This window comes from Vicugna pacos, chromosome 5, assembly GCF_048564905.1.
Source record: "Vicugna pacos chromosome 5, VicPac4, whole genome shotgun sequence".
In the NCBI taxonomy this organism is placed as follows: domain Eukaryota; kingdom Metazoa; phylum Chordata; class Mammalia; order Artiodactyla; family Camelidae; genus Vicugna; species Vicugna pacos.
This window is the reverse complement of record NC_132991.1, coordinates 15,453,073-15,467,110: the sequence shown is the minus strand read 5'-3', so window position 1 is coordinate 15,467,110 and position 14,038 is coordinate 15,453,073. Positions and strand designations below refer to the sequence as shown.

Sequence of the window (14,038 nt, the reverse complement as noted above, 5' to 3'; positions counted from 1 at the left end):
GTCAAAGCTCTGAAGTTTAACAGAGGCGGAAACAAGAACTGGCTCGTCAATAAAGATTAATGAAAGAATAAAAGTCACCGGCATAGCCACTGATCAAGTCAACAAATCAAATGATGTCTCTCTTGATCACCTTCCCAACTGCAAGAGTAACCTGGCGTGTGACACAGTTTAAATGAAGTAGCAGAAGAAGGAAAAAGCTTCAGGAAAGCAAGGGGAACAACAACAACGAAGACAAAACAGAGTGCCACAAAGCCACGGATGCTGCCCAGGATTTAAACAGCATCAGGACAGAATTAATCGGCTTTAGAAAACATCTGTAATAGCTCCACATGAGCAACGGTGGAGGTGCGCTGCCACTTCAGACGTCTAGGCCACGGTTTGAGCGTGAACAAGTGTCACATCCCAGCGAAAGCAAGGTAAGGAGAAGAGCTGAATCTCTACATTACCAGAAGCCAAGGGATTTAAAGTTAAATTAGACTGGAGAAAGAGAACCAGAAACTGATTCCAATTCTAGAAGAGAATCAATGTCTCACATAAAATGTCCTAGGCTAAGTGACAGCCCACAACTGGACTCAAACAATGCCAACATCCACAGCCTATCACGAAAGTGTCCATTATGTTGACTGAGTACCACTTATTTGCCAGGCTCTGCTCTAAGCATGTTCCCATACATGCTCAGGAATCCTCATGGTAGGATCCGTTACAAACAAAACAAAATTAAAACTATTCTTTATCAAGGAAGAAGAACCTGAGGCACAAAGTTGGTAGCTTTTCCAAAAGCACAGAGTTTGGAAAGCATCCGAACAAGCTGAAGTCAGGTACCAGCTCTAAGGCAGTGCCTCCTGTTGAAGCAGCCATATTGGTTGTGTCCCTCACCTATTAAGATGTTTTGATAAGATGGATACTCTTTTTTTAACGCCAGCCAGAGATTCATGGTTATTTTCAGATTAAAAGTTTCAAAAAGAATTCCTAGTTTTTCCCCAGGGCCCCTTCCTGGCTCAATTACTTGTATCCATTCTTTTTCCACCATTAGAATAATGAAGGCATAGCATGGGGCCAAGAAAACAGTTCTCAGTAATTGCCGACAATCAATGAATATAATAGGTGTTCAATAAGTGCTCACTGAACTGAATCCAGTGGAACAAAAAGAAAAGTCTCATCATTTGCATAAAAAGAGCAGAGAGGTAGGCTAATAAAACACCATTCCATATCCCAAAGGGAGGAAAAATAGTTAAAGGTTCTGAAATCCACCCCCCAGGCTCCAATATTAAGTAGATACGATCCATCATACTGTGTACAGCCCAGTCTGTATCACTCCTCTCAGTTTATCTCCACCAGCATCTCACTTTTCTCTTTTTGGCTACATCCTTCCTTCACTGCCAGTGGGGGTAGGATGGCCATTTCAAAGGAAGGGAACCAGGTCATACATAACTGCTGCCCCTTTCCATCGGGACCATTCTCCCACCCTTCCCAGCGCTGGATCAGGAGATGAAGACCCCCGCTGGAGTGGGAACATGAAATGCTCTTCCTCTGCCTTGACCTCGGCTGTCCTCCTCAAGATGCAAACTCCCAGGAAGGCGTGAAATTAGCTCAGCTTGTCAATCAGGGAGACTGGCTGGACTCTGGATAAATTCTATCAAATGGAAATGGGAAGAAAACTTTGGAAAATTGTACTAAATGAGGAACTTTTCTCTGACAGCAGGAAACGTGCCTCTAGTGACTTCTCACTGGAGTGAAGGTTCCCCCATAGCCCCAGTCCTCACTCCTCTGGAGAAGAAAATGAGAAGGCAGGGCCCCGGGCCATCCACGCTAGAAACACACCCAAGGAAATGCTACAAAATCCATTTGCCAGCAGCCTGCTAATCACACACCCAACTCCCAGGGCTTTTAATTTCCAAGAGGTATTTTAACTCTCATTAACTCTGCAGGTTCCCTTGATGGCCCTGGGGTGGCAGCCATGGAGCAAATTTGTCAAAAAAAAAAAAAAAAAAAAAAAAAAAAGAAGCCTGACTGGATCTTGCAGAGGGATGAGAAGTAAGGATGAAGGAGAGGGACAAACCCACAGATTCCGGGGCCATGTGCCCTAAAGTCATACAGGTTTGGCCTCCATCCCCCTAAAGCTGTCCTAGTCACATTATACCAGAGAGGAGAGGTACCTGAATCCTAACAAGGAAAGAAACACTTCCTTGAGCTTCCAGACGGAGGCATTCTCCTTTCCGCATGGCATCACCAGAGAGCGCTTACTAACTACTGGTCAAACAGCAACAGCACAAAAAAGCAGGGGAGCGAATACAAAAGAAACATCAACCAAGAGCCTGCCAAGTGCACATCCTCAGAAACTAGTCAGCATCCGTTTCATAAGCCCCTAGGACTGTCCCTGTCCATGAGGGATGGAGGAGGAAGCCAGTGAGGTTTCATTCCCTACTCAGTTCCTGCCCTGTAGTTTCCAGTTGGCCCTGGAAAGTCTTTACCCCACCCCACCACTTGACTTCCCAAAAGGTAAAATGGAAATTACTAAAGCATGTCACAAATTCCTTGTGGTCTATAAAATGTTCTGCAACTTAAAGAACAAACAAACAAACAAACAAACTTCTAGTTAAATTAAAGGGTACAAAAGAAAATTAAGCTCAGATTAAAAAAGGGAGGCGTGAATAACTCACACTGTAAATAACTAATTCAGCCAATAAATATGTGAAAATATGCTCAATATCACTAATCATTAAGGAAATGCAAACCACAACCAGAGTGAGATACCACCTCACACCCACTGGAATGGCCTTTCAGAAAAAAGAAACAAAAAAACAAAATCAGACAGTAACAAGTGTTGGTGAGGATGTGGACAAAGTTGGAATCCTTGCACAGTTGATGGGAATGTAAAATGGTGCAGCTGCTGGAGAAAAACAGCTTGGCGGTTCCTCAAAAAAATTAAAAATAGAATTGCTGTCGGATCCAGCAACTCTCCTTCTAGATCTATACCTCAAAGAATAGAGAGCAAGATCTCAAAGAGTTACGTGTACACCCATGTGCATAGTAGCATCATTCACAATAGCTAAAAGGTAGAAGCAACCCCAGTGTCTATAGACGGATGAATGGCAATAAAATGCAGTCTATCTATACAACAGAATATTACTCAGCCTTAAAAAGGCTATTCCGACATATGCTACAACATGGATGAACCATGAGTACACCATGCTAAGTGAAATCATCTGATCACAAAAAGACAAATACGGTATGATTTCACTTACAGGTGTACCTGGACTAGTCAGAATCACGGAGACAGAAAGGATGGTGGTTGCCGGTGCTGAGAGAAGTGAAGAATGTGGAGTTATTGTTTAATGGGAACAGAGTTTCAGGTTGGCAAGACGCAGAGTTCTGGAGATGGATGGACAGTGGTGATGGTGCAGTGGGAGTGTACTTAATGTCACTGAACTTGACACTCGAATGGTTAAGTTGGCAAATCTGGTAAAGTGTATTTGACTACACTTTTTAAAAAACTGGGGAAAAATTAAATAGTTAACTCAGACTTTTTCCCTCCAGGGGGGAAAAAAGTCATCCTACAAAGAGGCTGAGGAGAGTGATGAAGAAGGAAATCATAGGTCCTTCATGTAGAGACAAGACTTTTTTTTTATGTTGATATATTACTGCGGTTTCTTTTCAGAGACATCAGTTGTACTGATTCAACTGATTAAATTCAACACAATTTCAAATTACATGGAGTCACTCTAGACAGTAGCATAGCAAGAACTATCAGAGAAAATCCAACTCTTCAGCTCTTTCAAACTTTCGCTTTTTTTTTAAGTCCTAGAAGAACTGTTCAAATTAAATAGTATGTGAAACTTTACTATTGAAACATTTTTTAAAAAGCTGTTTTTCTGTGTGCTGCTGCTGCAAGCCTCAGCTGTCTGTGGCCGGGAACCTGCTGGGGGTCTGGGGGTGCTCGCCTGCAGCAGGACTGGGTCCACTGGTCTGGCTCTGGGAGGAGGCAGAGCCCCTCTGCCATGAGGTGGCCTAAATTCACATCTGGCTCTACCCCTTAGCTGTGGGAACTTGCCCAAGTTACCTCCCCTCTCTGTGCCCTCTTCAGGGAAAACAAAATTAATTCCAAGGGCTACGTGAGACCGTTCACAGATAATACACATTTCCAAGCTTTTCAAATTCCAGGTTCAGAGACAGAGCAGACCAACCACACACATCTACCGCCCCCCATCCCCTGAAGCCACCAGCAGCTGCTCACCTCACTGAGGTAAATAAAAAAAGAGCAGGTGGACCCATCCACTCCATAGTCTGCGTAGCAGGGATCCGAGCGCCACATGTCTTTCATCCACTGAAACAAGCAGAGGGAGGAGAGAGTGAGAGCACGCATGCGCGCCGGGCTCCGTGGCCCTGTGCAGCTGCTGACAGAGGAGGCCAGGGCAGCCACGGAGGGGTGAAGGCTCAAGCTGTGGCCTAACACTAAGAGTCCAGAGCTGGAGGCAGGAGACAGACACTGGACGATCCTGACTCGAGCTGGGCCTCAGCAGAGGCAACGGGAGGAGCATTTCATCAAGAGCACGCGCCCAATGGGACCCTGGCACCACATCCCCTCCCCGGAGAACTCCAGCTGCGCCAGCCCCAGCGCGGGGCCAGGAAGGCAGTGCAGGACGAGGGCAGGAGTGCAGCGCGTGTCTGAGTGTCACGCGGAGGCCGTGTGAAAGCCTCAGAGGTTTGGTCTCATCATCCGAAGTGACACTTTTCTCTGAACACTGCTGAGCAGGGAAGTGGTCTCCCCATGGGCAGACCATACAAATAGGATTTAAAAAATGGTAAGGGTCAAAGAGTGGCCAAGAGTGCCTGGGCACCCAACCGCACATGCAAATGTGACATTTAAATCACAGTCTGCAGACCTCAGAGCTGAGGCCTGGGGGAGAGGAGTCGGATACTAAATGAAGGCAGCCCTGTGTCTTGGACCCTCGAAGGATTACCTGCTGGAGGATAGCAAAGAGAGGGGAGGGCGGCTTCAAAGACACAGCAGGTGCCTGAAAGGGCCCAGGTTCTTTTGGTCTAACCAGTTAGACACTGTGGCCTAACCCCAGGCAGCTGGCAAAAGCAGGGAAGGGTTGTCATGGCCACAGCCCCAAACTGGCAGGATTGAGGTGCCCTTTAAATGACTCCCTTAAAGGGCTTGCTGGCCCATCTGTGTTGCTGGGGAGGATGAGAGGGGAGGGGCAGGAGGGGACTGCTAGTGCAAATAAAGATGATGGAAATGAACAGATGGCACTTCTGCCTTACCTTGATTTTCCCCTCGCAGTGGGGGTAGCCATCCATAGGAGGCAATACGCATTTTTCTTGAGCCCCATTAATGATATCTGAAAAGGAGGAAAAAGAACAAAGGATACCATGAAGTTTACTGCGAGCGAGGGGAGAAAAGCAGAGAGGTCCGTCCTGGATCCCTGCTCTGTCCCCACCAGAGGGCAACAGTTCCGACTGGTCTGCGGTGAGAACTTGACCCAGCCACAGGCCACCTCCAGGCTGGCCAGAGACCTCTGATGTGTGTGACCCAGCATGGAAGGGGGAGCCAGGCCAACCAGAGCGCCTGCTTGGAAATCTGGACACTGTCAAAGCAAACAAGTGGGAAGCAGGCAATGAAGCCATAAGATGAGGAGTATCCAGCAGACCGGCGAGGCCGTGCTAGGCTAGTGGATAAACCGAAGTCATGACAGCTTCATGAACACATGTGCCTGTCACTTATTTGTAGAATCTTAAAAAGTGACACAAATGAACTTATGTACAAAACAGACACAGACTCACTGACATAGAAAACAAACTTGTGGTTACCAAATGGGAAAGGGGAGGGGAGGGATAAATTAGGAGTTTGGGATGAGCAGATACAAACTAGATAAACAAGGCCCTACTATACAGCACAGGGAACTACACTCAACATCTTTTAATAACCTATAATGGAAACAAGTCTGAAAAAGAAAAAAATATATATATCTGAATCACTTGGCTGTGCACCAGAAGCTAACACAATATTGTAAATCGATTATACTTCAATTAAAAAAAAAAGCCATGTGCTTGAGCCGAGGCAGCCTGCGGTGGGGACGGGGAACAGAAGTGGTGTGCAGACAAGCAGAAAGCCACGCGGCGCATCTGCAAGATGCAGCCTCTTACGGACCCAGTTCTTCAATTTCCACCAAGATCTCCTTGTTCCTCCAATCTTCCCTCCCAGTAAACTCCCTTTCTATTAGCTAGCCCAAGTAGAATCCTATTCCCTATAACTACAGAGTCAAAACTAAAAAGAATGCCTTCAAGAAGCTGATGGTTTAGGGATGGTCAACAGACAAATCAGTAAACAACTGAACAGCAGCGTCAAAGGCATTATGTTAGGACAGGGCAGGGGAAAGACACCCAGCCCGGTCTCTCAGGGTCAGGGTCAGAGAAGGCTTCCTGGATCCAGTGACATCTCAGCTGAGACGTGAAGACGAAGGAGTGAGCCAGTTGGAGGGACAAGGCAGAGATGGTGTTCAAGGAGCCATCCAAATGCAGGATATGGTCTGGCTGGAGTGAATTTGTGTGGGGTAACCAGAGGGGCCACAAGTATGGTAACAAAGGCTTTCGTCATCATGCTAAGGGCATATGGCCAGTGGAGCACTGAGAGGTTTTAAGGAGAAGATGGTTACGATCAGATTTTTGCTTAGGAATGATCATTTCAGCTGAAAACTAGGACAACCTTAAACCTACATACTTCTCTTTTTGGACCAACTATATTTTCCAGACATGCTTGGAAAATGTCACCATTACTCATTGCTGACAGTTTTCTATACAAAGTACTCATCAGAAATTAGATCCAAACTACAATATCATTTGACAGTGGAATTTAAACGATGTCAGGGTCTGCTGGGGCTAAAACAGAAGTCATTGCTATGGGGGATTTTAGTTGTACCCGTTTCTTGAAAAATCAGTTCATCTGGTGGTCTGAAACAGAGATTCTGGACTGCTTGTCAGTGTTTCCAGTGAGCGTTCCACTTGCTAAGGATACTTAAGAGTGTAAAAGCAAGATTCTCCTTATGATAGATTGGAGGCAGTGTCATTTAGTTGTTAACGTGGGAGACACTTAGCTTGTTGGAGATTATTTACCCAACTGTAAAATTAGAATAATTGTACCTCTGTTTCACCAAGGTCTTATTACATAAGTTAATATTTGTAAAAAGTTTGGTTTAGCATTCCCATCAGCTGATTCCAGAAATCACAGGTGTTTAGAAGTTGGCACTTGCTGTATTAATTCCACACAACTTTCATTCACTACATCAGGGAAAGCAATATTTCAAATGCGGAGCTGCTTCTGGAAATGTATTCTCCATGTTTTTGAAATAACTGCAGGCTTGAGTGCTGGATCTCCCTAAATCTCCCCTTCTCTCTCATTTGTTCGAGGACAGCCAGCTCCAGGAGCCACTACAAATGTGCTGCCTCTCCAGAGAGATGCTTTCCAATGACCACTATTTCCTATCGCAATTTTGTGCTGAGGTTTTTTTTTGGTGGGGGGATTAGATTTACGTACGTATGTATGTATTTATTTATGGTACTGAGGATTGAACCCAGCACCTCGTGCATGCTAAGCACCTGCTCTACCACTGAACTATACCCTCCTCCCTATTGCAGTTTAAAATTCCAGTTTTGGCAATACTTACACAAGCAAATAAGAGGCAGCAGAGGTTCCAAGAAATGAAGCAGAGTCTAAAACATCCAGGGGTTGGGGTAATCAGACATTTAAGGGATGCTACGGGGTAAATGCCCCGCTTTCTTCATACACGATAGCTACTATTCTAGTTCCCGATGTTCAGAGTCAGAAGTTACAGAAACTAGATGAGTTGGAGGTGTTGCTGGTGTGGGACAGAGAGAAATCACCAGATGACAAAATAAACTAACAGGTCCATGAAGGTCTGCAGGCAACGTCCAGTTGCTGATAACATGGGTCCTCTTCATTAAGAATTTAAAGGACTAAAAATATGTTACGTGAAGAATCAGCAAATCTTTTCTGACAATAAATATTTCAGGCTTTGCAGGACACATGGTCTCTGTTTGCAATCACTCCACTCTGGGTTGCAACAGGAAAGCAGCCGCAACAATAGTGGGTGGAGGTGGACGTGGCCATGTTTCAATAAAATTTTATTTACAAAAACAGGCGCAGACTCCTGTGTTTGCAATGCTAAGAGCGCCCCTAAGTGAGGATCCTCGCTTCTGCAAAGACCTGTTGAACTGGCTTTTTAAAGGACAACTACAGGCATTGCCCTGCTGGAAGTGCCCTTCCTTTCACCGCTCCACCGTTTCTCCACACACTTAAAGCCCCTCCTCCTTTAAGACCCAGGTCCAGCATCACCCCCTGAAGACAGTCCCAGTCCTTCCTTCTCATGCTGAAATACTCAATCAGGATTGAGTTAGGATTTAGGGCTGCCCTCCTGCTCTTGTCTCTCCCATCACAGTGAAGGATCCTGTTATGTTTACATCCGCCTCCCCTTCTAGGTTGTGGGAAGGCTGCATCTTTCCACTCCATCACCAGGCACTTAGTGACTGCTGCTGGAGTGAATAAACACACACGTGTTCCACCTGCTTTTTGCAGGGCCTGACACTTCAGCTCAGGGAGAACGAGGCTCCGCCAAGACCCCCGCTAGAACAGCGTTTTTCTTATCTTCCAATCAGCAGTGTGTGAGCTAATCCAACAGGGTCTCCCCCACATTTCTACAATCTTATGAGGAATTTTCTCACTATTTTGTTACCCAGTGATTGCTCTGAACAGACAGTGGCTTCCAAAAGTGTAGTTCAATGGCTTGAGGTTCTGGGGTAGGAAGGATCTGAGAAAGGGAAGTGCCTGCCTTTCTTTTGATCCTGGAGCCGAGCTGCTTCCAGAATCCAACCACCAGGAAGGAACCTGAGCAAGGCCCTCCGTGACATCCCAGCCCCTGTGGAGTTTCAGCACAGCCTTACAGGACAGCTCCCTATGTTTTCATCCAAGTGACAAAAACGCAATAAATCATGTTTTTACTAGTTTGTGTCCACAGAAGAGTTTTCTACCTGTGCAAGAGCCTCCAATCTAAGGTTGGTTAAAAAAACAAAAATTCAGGCCAAAAAATGGTTAATGTGATGGCTTTTTAGGGGGCAGTGAGCTTACTGTACCCGAGGCCCTTCAAAAAAGGAGACAGGATTCTGCTGAGATATGTTACTTGAAAGTTCTCCCTGCTGTCCACCCCATCCTCCCCCACATGTCCAATTTTTTTTTTTTAACGGCGAAAGGGCAAGGGGGAAAAAAAACGTTCATGTAAGCAAAGCAGCTCGGCTCTTACTCCAGCTTAGGATTCAGTTTCATCTCTCACCCTCATCCACCGGTCCATGTTGGATCTTGCCCTGAGAACTTCACCTCTGATGTGATTCTATGGTACCTACCGTCAATCAGGTATCACCCAAGAGGCAGGTGGGAAAAATTAGTCTAGTAGGGGCTCGAATATTAGGGTTTCATCTGAGAGGACACTTTTCTTATTATCAAAAATGCTGACAACTCAAGAAGAACATACATACAGCACCAGCAGCAGCGACAGAAGGTGTCATACATGCACCCAGAGCAGGTGCTGCTGTCAAGCACAAAGCCAGATTCTCCCTGACAGTCCTAACATTCGCACGTAGATTGGGAGAGACACAGCGGCAGTTCAAATACACAGTCAGAAGTGACAGAGATAAGCAGATATGGAACCAGACAGACAGATTTTTCACTCATGCTTTCCCCTGCCTGAGGAAGGAGGGAAGGAAAGTGGGAGAGATGGGCGCAGAAGAAAATGGTAAAGACGGTCTCCCAGGGATGGTGAGAAGAGGAAAAGGGGGATTCAGGAAACAAAGGTGGATGATGATGCCCTCCCTTGAGCTATCACCAGACTTCCTAAAGCACTGGCACATCACATGGGTCACATTTTACACTCGCTACATCCTCCTAAACAAGGAAGACAGCTATCTCATCTTACTGTCTGGAAAAGAGAAACTTTAGGCCCTCAGCATCTGTTTCCCAACTCAGCCCACAGTCGCTTGGGACACCTCTCAGAAGCCTGCTGCTTGCCACGCGCTGAGATGTCAAAGCTGCGTCCTTGAAAGACACGGTCCAGACCCTCAAGGAGCTCACCAGGGCTCGGAGGCAGGGACTGCACACAGCAGAGCAAGGCCCACGCCAGCAGAACACCCTCCCTGAGTCCAGCATTCCTGGAAGGTGGGCAGGCCACCCTCAGGGCTGTGGCCCAACGCCCAATGTTGTGTCTGGCACCCTGGCAACTCCATAGTATTTTTTTCAAAAAAATGGACAAATGTAACAAAGGGGTGAAGAGCCCCAGTTCCAGAGACGCGCAAGGAGGAGAAAGAGGCACGGGAGAAAGCGGGCGGGAGGTCCTCACTGGGAATCACCAAACCAGGATCTCTGAGTTCTTGGACCACACACTAAATGCAGCTGAAGAAATCTGGGTTCGACCTAAGGAAAGATGGTAAAAGGAGCAACAGTGAAAGAAGATGCAGGGATGGGGGAAACAGCTTAAACCCCACCTGAGTGACTGATTTTCATACCTTATCTGTATTTAAAAAGAGAGGCTTGCAGTTTTGTGAGATATGACCTTAATGAGTCACATGTTAACTGTCCTGATGTGTTAAAGAATCAAATATGAGATCCATCAGGTACCACACAAGGATACCTGTATCTTTCAGCTGCCCAGTTCAACATGTATATATAGAGATGCCGCTGTGTTTTTACGGTCATTAACTATCAACTATGCAGCATCTTAAAACACTCACCTACTGCAAACCTATTTCAACTTAACGATAACCACTCCTCACTGCTGAACAAAAGATTCAGAAATACGGCTATAAAGAGAGGCTCAAAACAAACCACGCTGGCAGCCAGGTGTCACCCTTAATCTGATTCTATCCATGCTTGTAGGTGGCACCACCTGCAAGAAATTCGACTACATGCTCCTGGGGGGTGGTGAGAAAGTGAAGACATGGAGGGGAGGGGAGGGTGTGTGTATGTGTGTGGTGGTGGTGGGGGCCCGAGGGGGAGAAGGTGGGGTGGCAAGAGAGAGAGAGGTGTGTTTGTAAGTGAGCCCCACACAGAAGACAGTTATGCTAGAATGAAAGTTGACCCTCCCAAGAGGGTCTTCTTTGTCAAAGCTCACTTTTCTGATTATTAATCAGAACAAAGATGACATGTGTCTGAAATGGCACTTCTTTTTAAGAACTTGTAGAACACGGTGCCATTATTTTTTTAATCTAGAACTGAACAGACATCAGATAGGTTAAGGGTGTCTGATTCCCTCACCATTGCTGTTTTAAAAGGAGGGGGAAAAAAGAAGAAATAAGAGGTTTTAAAAACTCTTAGAGATCTCAAAAGACACGACCATCTGCCTACCGTTGGAAGTTTTAGGAAACTGAGGTCAATCTCCTCACCTAGTTCTTCTGCCAAGAACTAAGATAACCATCTTTATGAATGAGGGCTTGATTCAGCCCCAAAGCACCCACACACATATTTCCTCTCCAAAGATAAAGGGTCTCCAGCGATTCTGTTTTGTTTGTAGAACAAGGTAGTGTTTCTCTCAGAACACCTGATAGGAACACGTGGCTTCAGTTATCAGATGGCCCCTGCAAGGCGCCCACGTGGGCACCGCACCTGCCAGGAACTGACTCGGTATCTGCACTCAGCCTCTGCACTCAGCCTGCAGACCAAGCTCTTGCCAGCCCCTCCATCAGCTGGCCTTGCATCAGGAGTTAACAGCAATAAATCAGACAGATACCAGCCATGGTGAGATATATTCTCCCATTAAAAATGACCTTAGCAGTCATTCTCAGCTTGGCAAATATTCATTTAGGGACACTTTACACTTGCATTATGAAAAAAGTGATTTAATTTCTCTAAGTGAATCACATACACATATTCCAGACGCGGGGCCAGCAATAATACAGTAACTCCGCTCACCAAGGGAGCTGGGTGCCGTAACGGGTACTGGGCACAAGCCACTCAGACTCCCAGGGATGGACGCTGGGCACCCTAAGAGTTGTTTGTATTTTGTGTTTTTTTTTTCTTTCAACTTAAGAGGCTGGGAATGCAAGCATTGTACCAAAGAATTCAGAGCTGCAAAGGAGTTCTGAAGCCATTTTAGTTAGCTGTTGACTTTTCCTGATTCATAAAATTGAGGCCTGGAGAGAGGAAGGACTTCCCTCTTTCAGTGACTAAACAAGATTCACTGAGCATCTCCCATGCACAATGCATTCTGCACGTTCAACCCAGGCCTGTCTTCTGGGTCAAGGCTGTTTCCACTATATTGGCTCCAGGTATTAAAAGGCACACCGTCACCACCGCCGCCACCACCACCATATTCATGTTCTACATTGGCAATCTGAAGAGTCAACATCTGAGTCCTCTCTGAATACGCACTTCCAAGGGCCCCACGGACTTGCTAAAGCCTGGAGCTGCAGCACTGCCCATGCACAGCTGCTATGGGCATACGGAAGTCAACAAGAAAAGCATCTTCAATAAACAGTTTTTCAGTTATGAACAGCTTCTCAAGAATGGTATTAATGTGGAAAAAAGAATGAATCGAGGACTACGAAAACACATCACCATGTATAATCAATGTCATAAAATTTCAAATCACAGTAGCAGTCAAATAACCCTAGATTATTTGTGCTTTCTTTTGCCATACTCTCTGTGCTTGTTTGTTTATTTATCTGCAGGATTTCTACCTAATTAAGCTTTTAAGCTAACATTAGGAACATTAGGTTTTTCCTTTCATTGGTAGAGCAGAATTAAAAGGAGAAACAAAGAGTAAGATTCTAAGTAGCAGAGGCCTGGTCTCTAAGAATGTCATATACACACAGGTGCACATGTGTGCTTATACACACATATCATCACCCTCTCCATTCTGATAAGCCCCCCAGGTGCTGCTATTGATAAAAACAGGTCGTATTCCTCAGAATGTTTAGGCAGAAAAGGCTGGTCATCCAGGAATACGTATGCACAGTGGGCAGAAATCAGTTGGGATTAAACACCTGCCACTGACACGGGAAAAAACAAAGCTCGCCATTCTTAGTTCTCAGGGAAATGCAAATCAAAACCACAATGAGACAGTACTTCACCCACTGAAATGGCTACAAGGAAAAATTCAGGTAATAAGAAGTGCTGGCAAGGATGTGGGGAAAATCAGCATCCTTAAGCATTGCTGGTAGGAATGAAAAATGATGCAGCTATTCTGGGAAAGAGTCCAGCAGTTCCTTAACAAGTGAATCATGAAGTCACCACGTGACCCAGCAATGCCACTCCTGGGTACAGACCCAAGACAAGTGAAAACCTATGCCCTCGGGAAAGGTCACAGCATGTTATTCATAAAAGCCAAATGTTCAACACTGGACACAATCCAAATGTTCATCATCAGATGAATGGATAGACAAAATGTGGTAGATCCACACATTGGAGTCCTATTCAGAAAAAATGAAATACGGATTCATGCCACAACATGGATGAACCTTGAAAAAACAAAGCTAAGTGACAGAAGGCAGTCACAGAAGAAAGGTCCAGAACAGATCAATCTACAGGGACAGAAAGTAGGTTAGCGATGCTTAGGAAGGAGGGAAAGGGAGGTTGAAAGTCGGGGGGGGGGAGGTGACAGCCAAAAGGTATGGGATCTTTTTTGAGGTGCTGTAAGTGCTCCAGACTCGACTGTGGTGACAGCTGTCCAGCTCTGTGACTATACTCAAAGCCACTGAACTGTCCTCTTTATATGCGTAAATTCTATGGCATGCAAATTACATCTTAATAAAGCTGTTACAAAAAAACAACAAAAAAACCCCTGCCGCTGATTCACCCAACCACCACTGCACCTAAATGAGTATCAGCAACGCTTTTAGTACCTGCCTAAGAGGAACACAAAGCAATGTTTACCTTGAGGGAGTGGACAATGTACCTAAAACCTGCACATCAGAAAAGGGAGACAGCCCAGGGCAAGACAGAATAAAGGACCAGGAACAAAGACAACAGACAACC

At 45.6% G+C, this 14,038-nt stretch overlaps 1 protein-coding gene across 9 annotated transcripts in view; it reads right to left on the bottom strand.

Moving 5' to 3' along the window:
* The window catches only part of MGAT5 (alpha-1,6-mannosylglycoprotein 6-beta-N-acetylglucosaminyltransferase), a 330,723-nt gene that overhangs the window by 133,554 nt on the left and 183,131 nt on the right, over positions 1-14,038 (bottom strand). For all 9 annotated transcript variants that reach the window (XM_072960887.1, XM_072960885.1, XM_072960886.1 and 6 more), the window contains exons 4-5: positions 5,269-5,345; positions 4,235-4,324 (exon numbers count right to left, since the gene is read on the bottom strand). In XM_072960887.1, the coding sequence (XP_072816988.1) occupies positions 4,235-4,324; positions 5,269-5,345 (167 nt within the window). The remainder of the gene's footprint in view (positions 1-4,234; positions 4,325-5,268; positions 5,346-14,038) is intronic.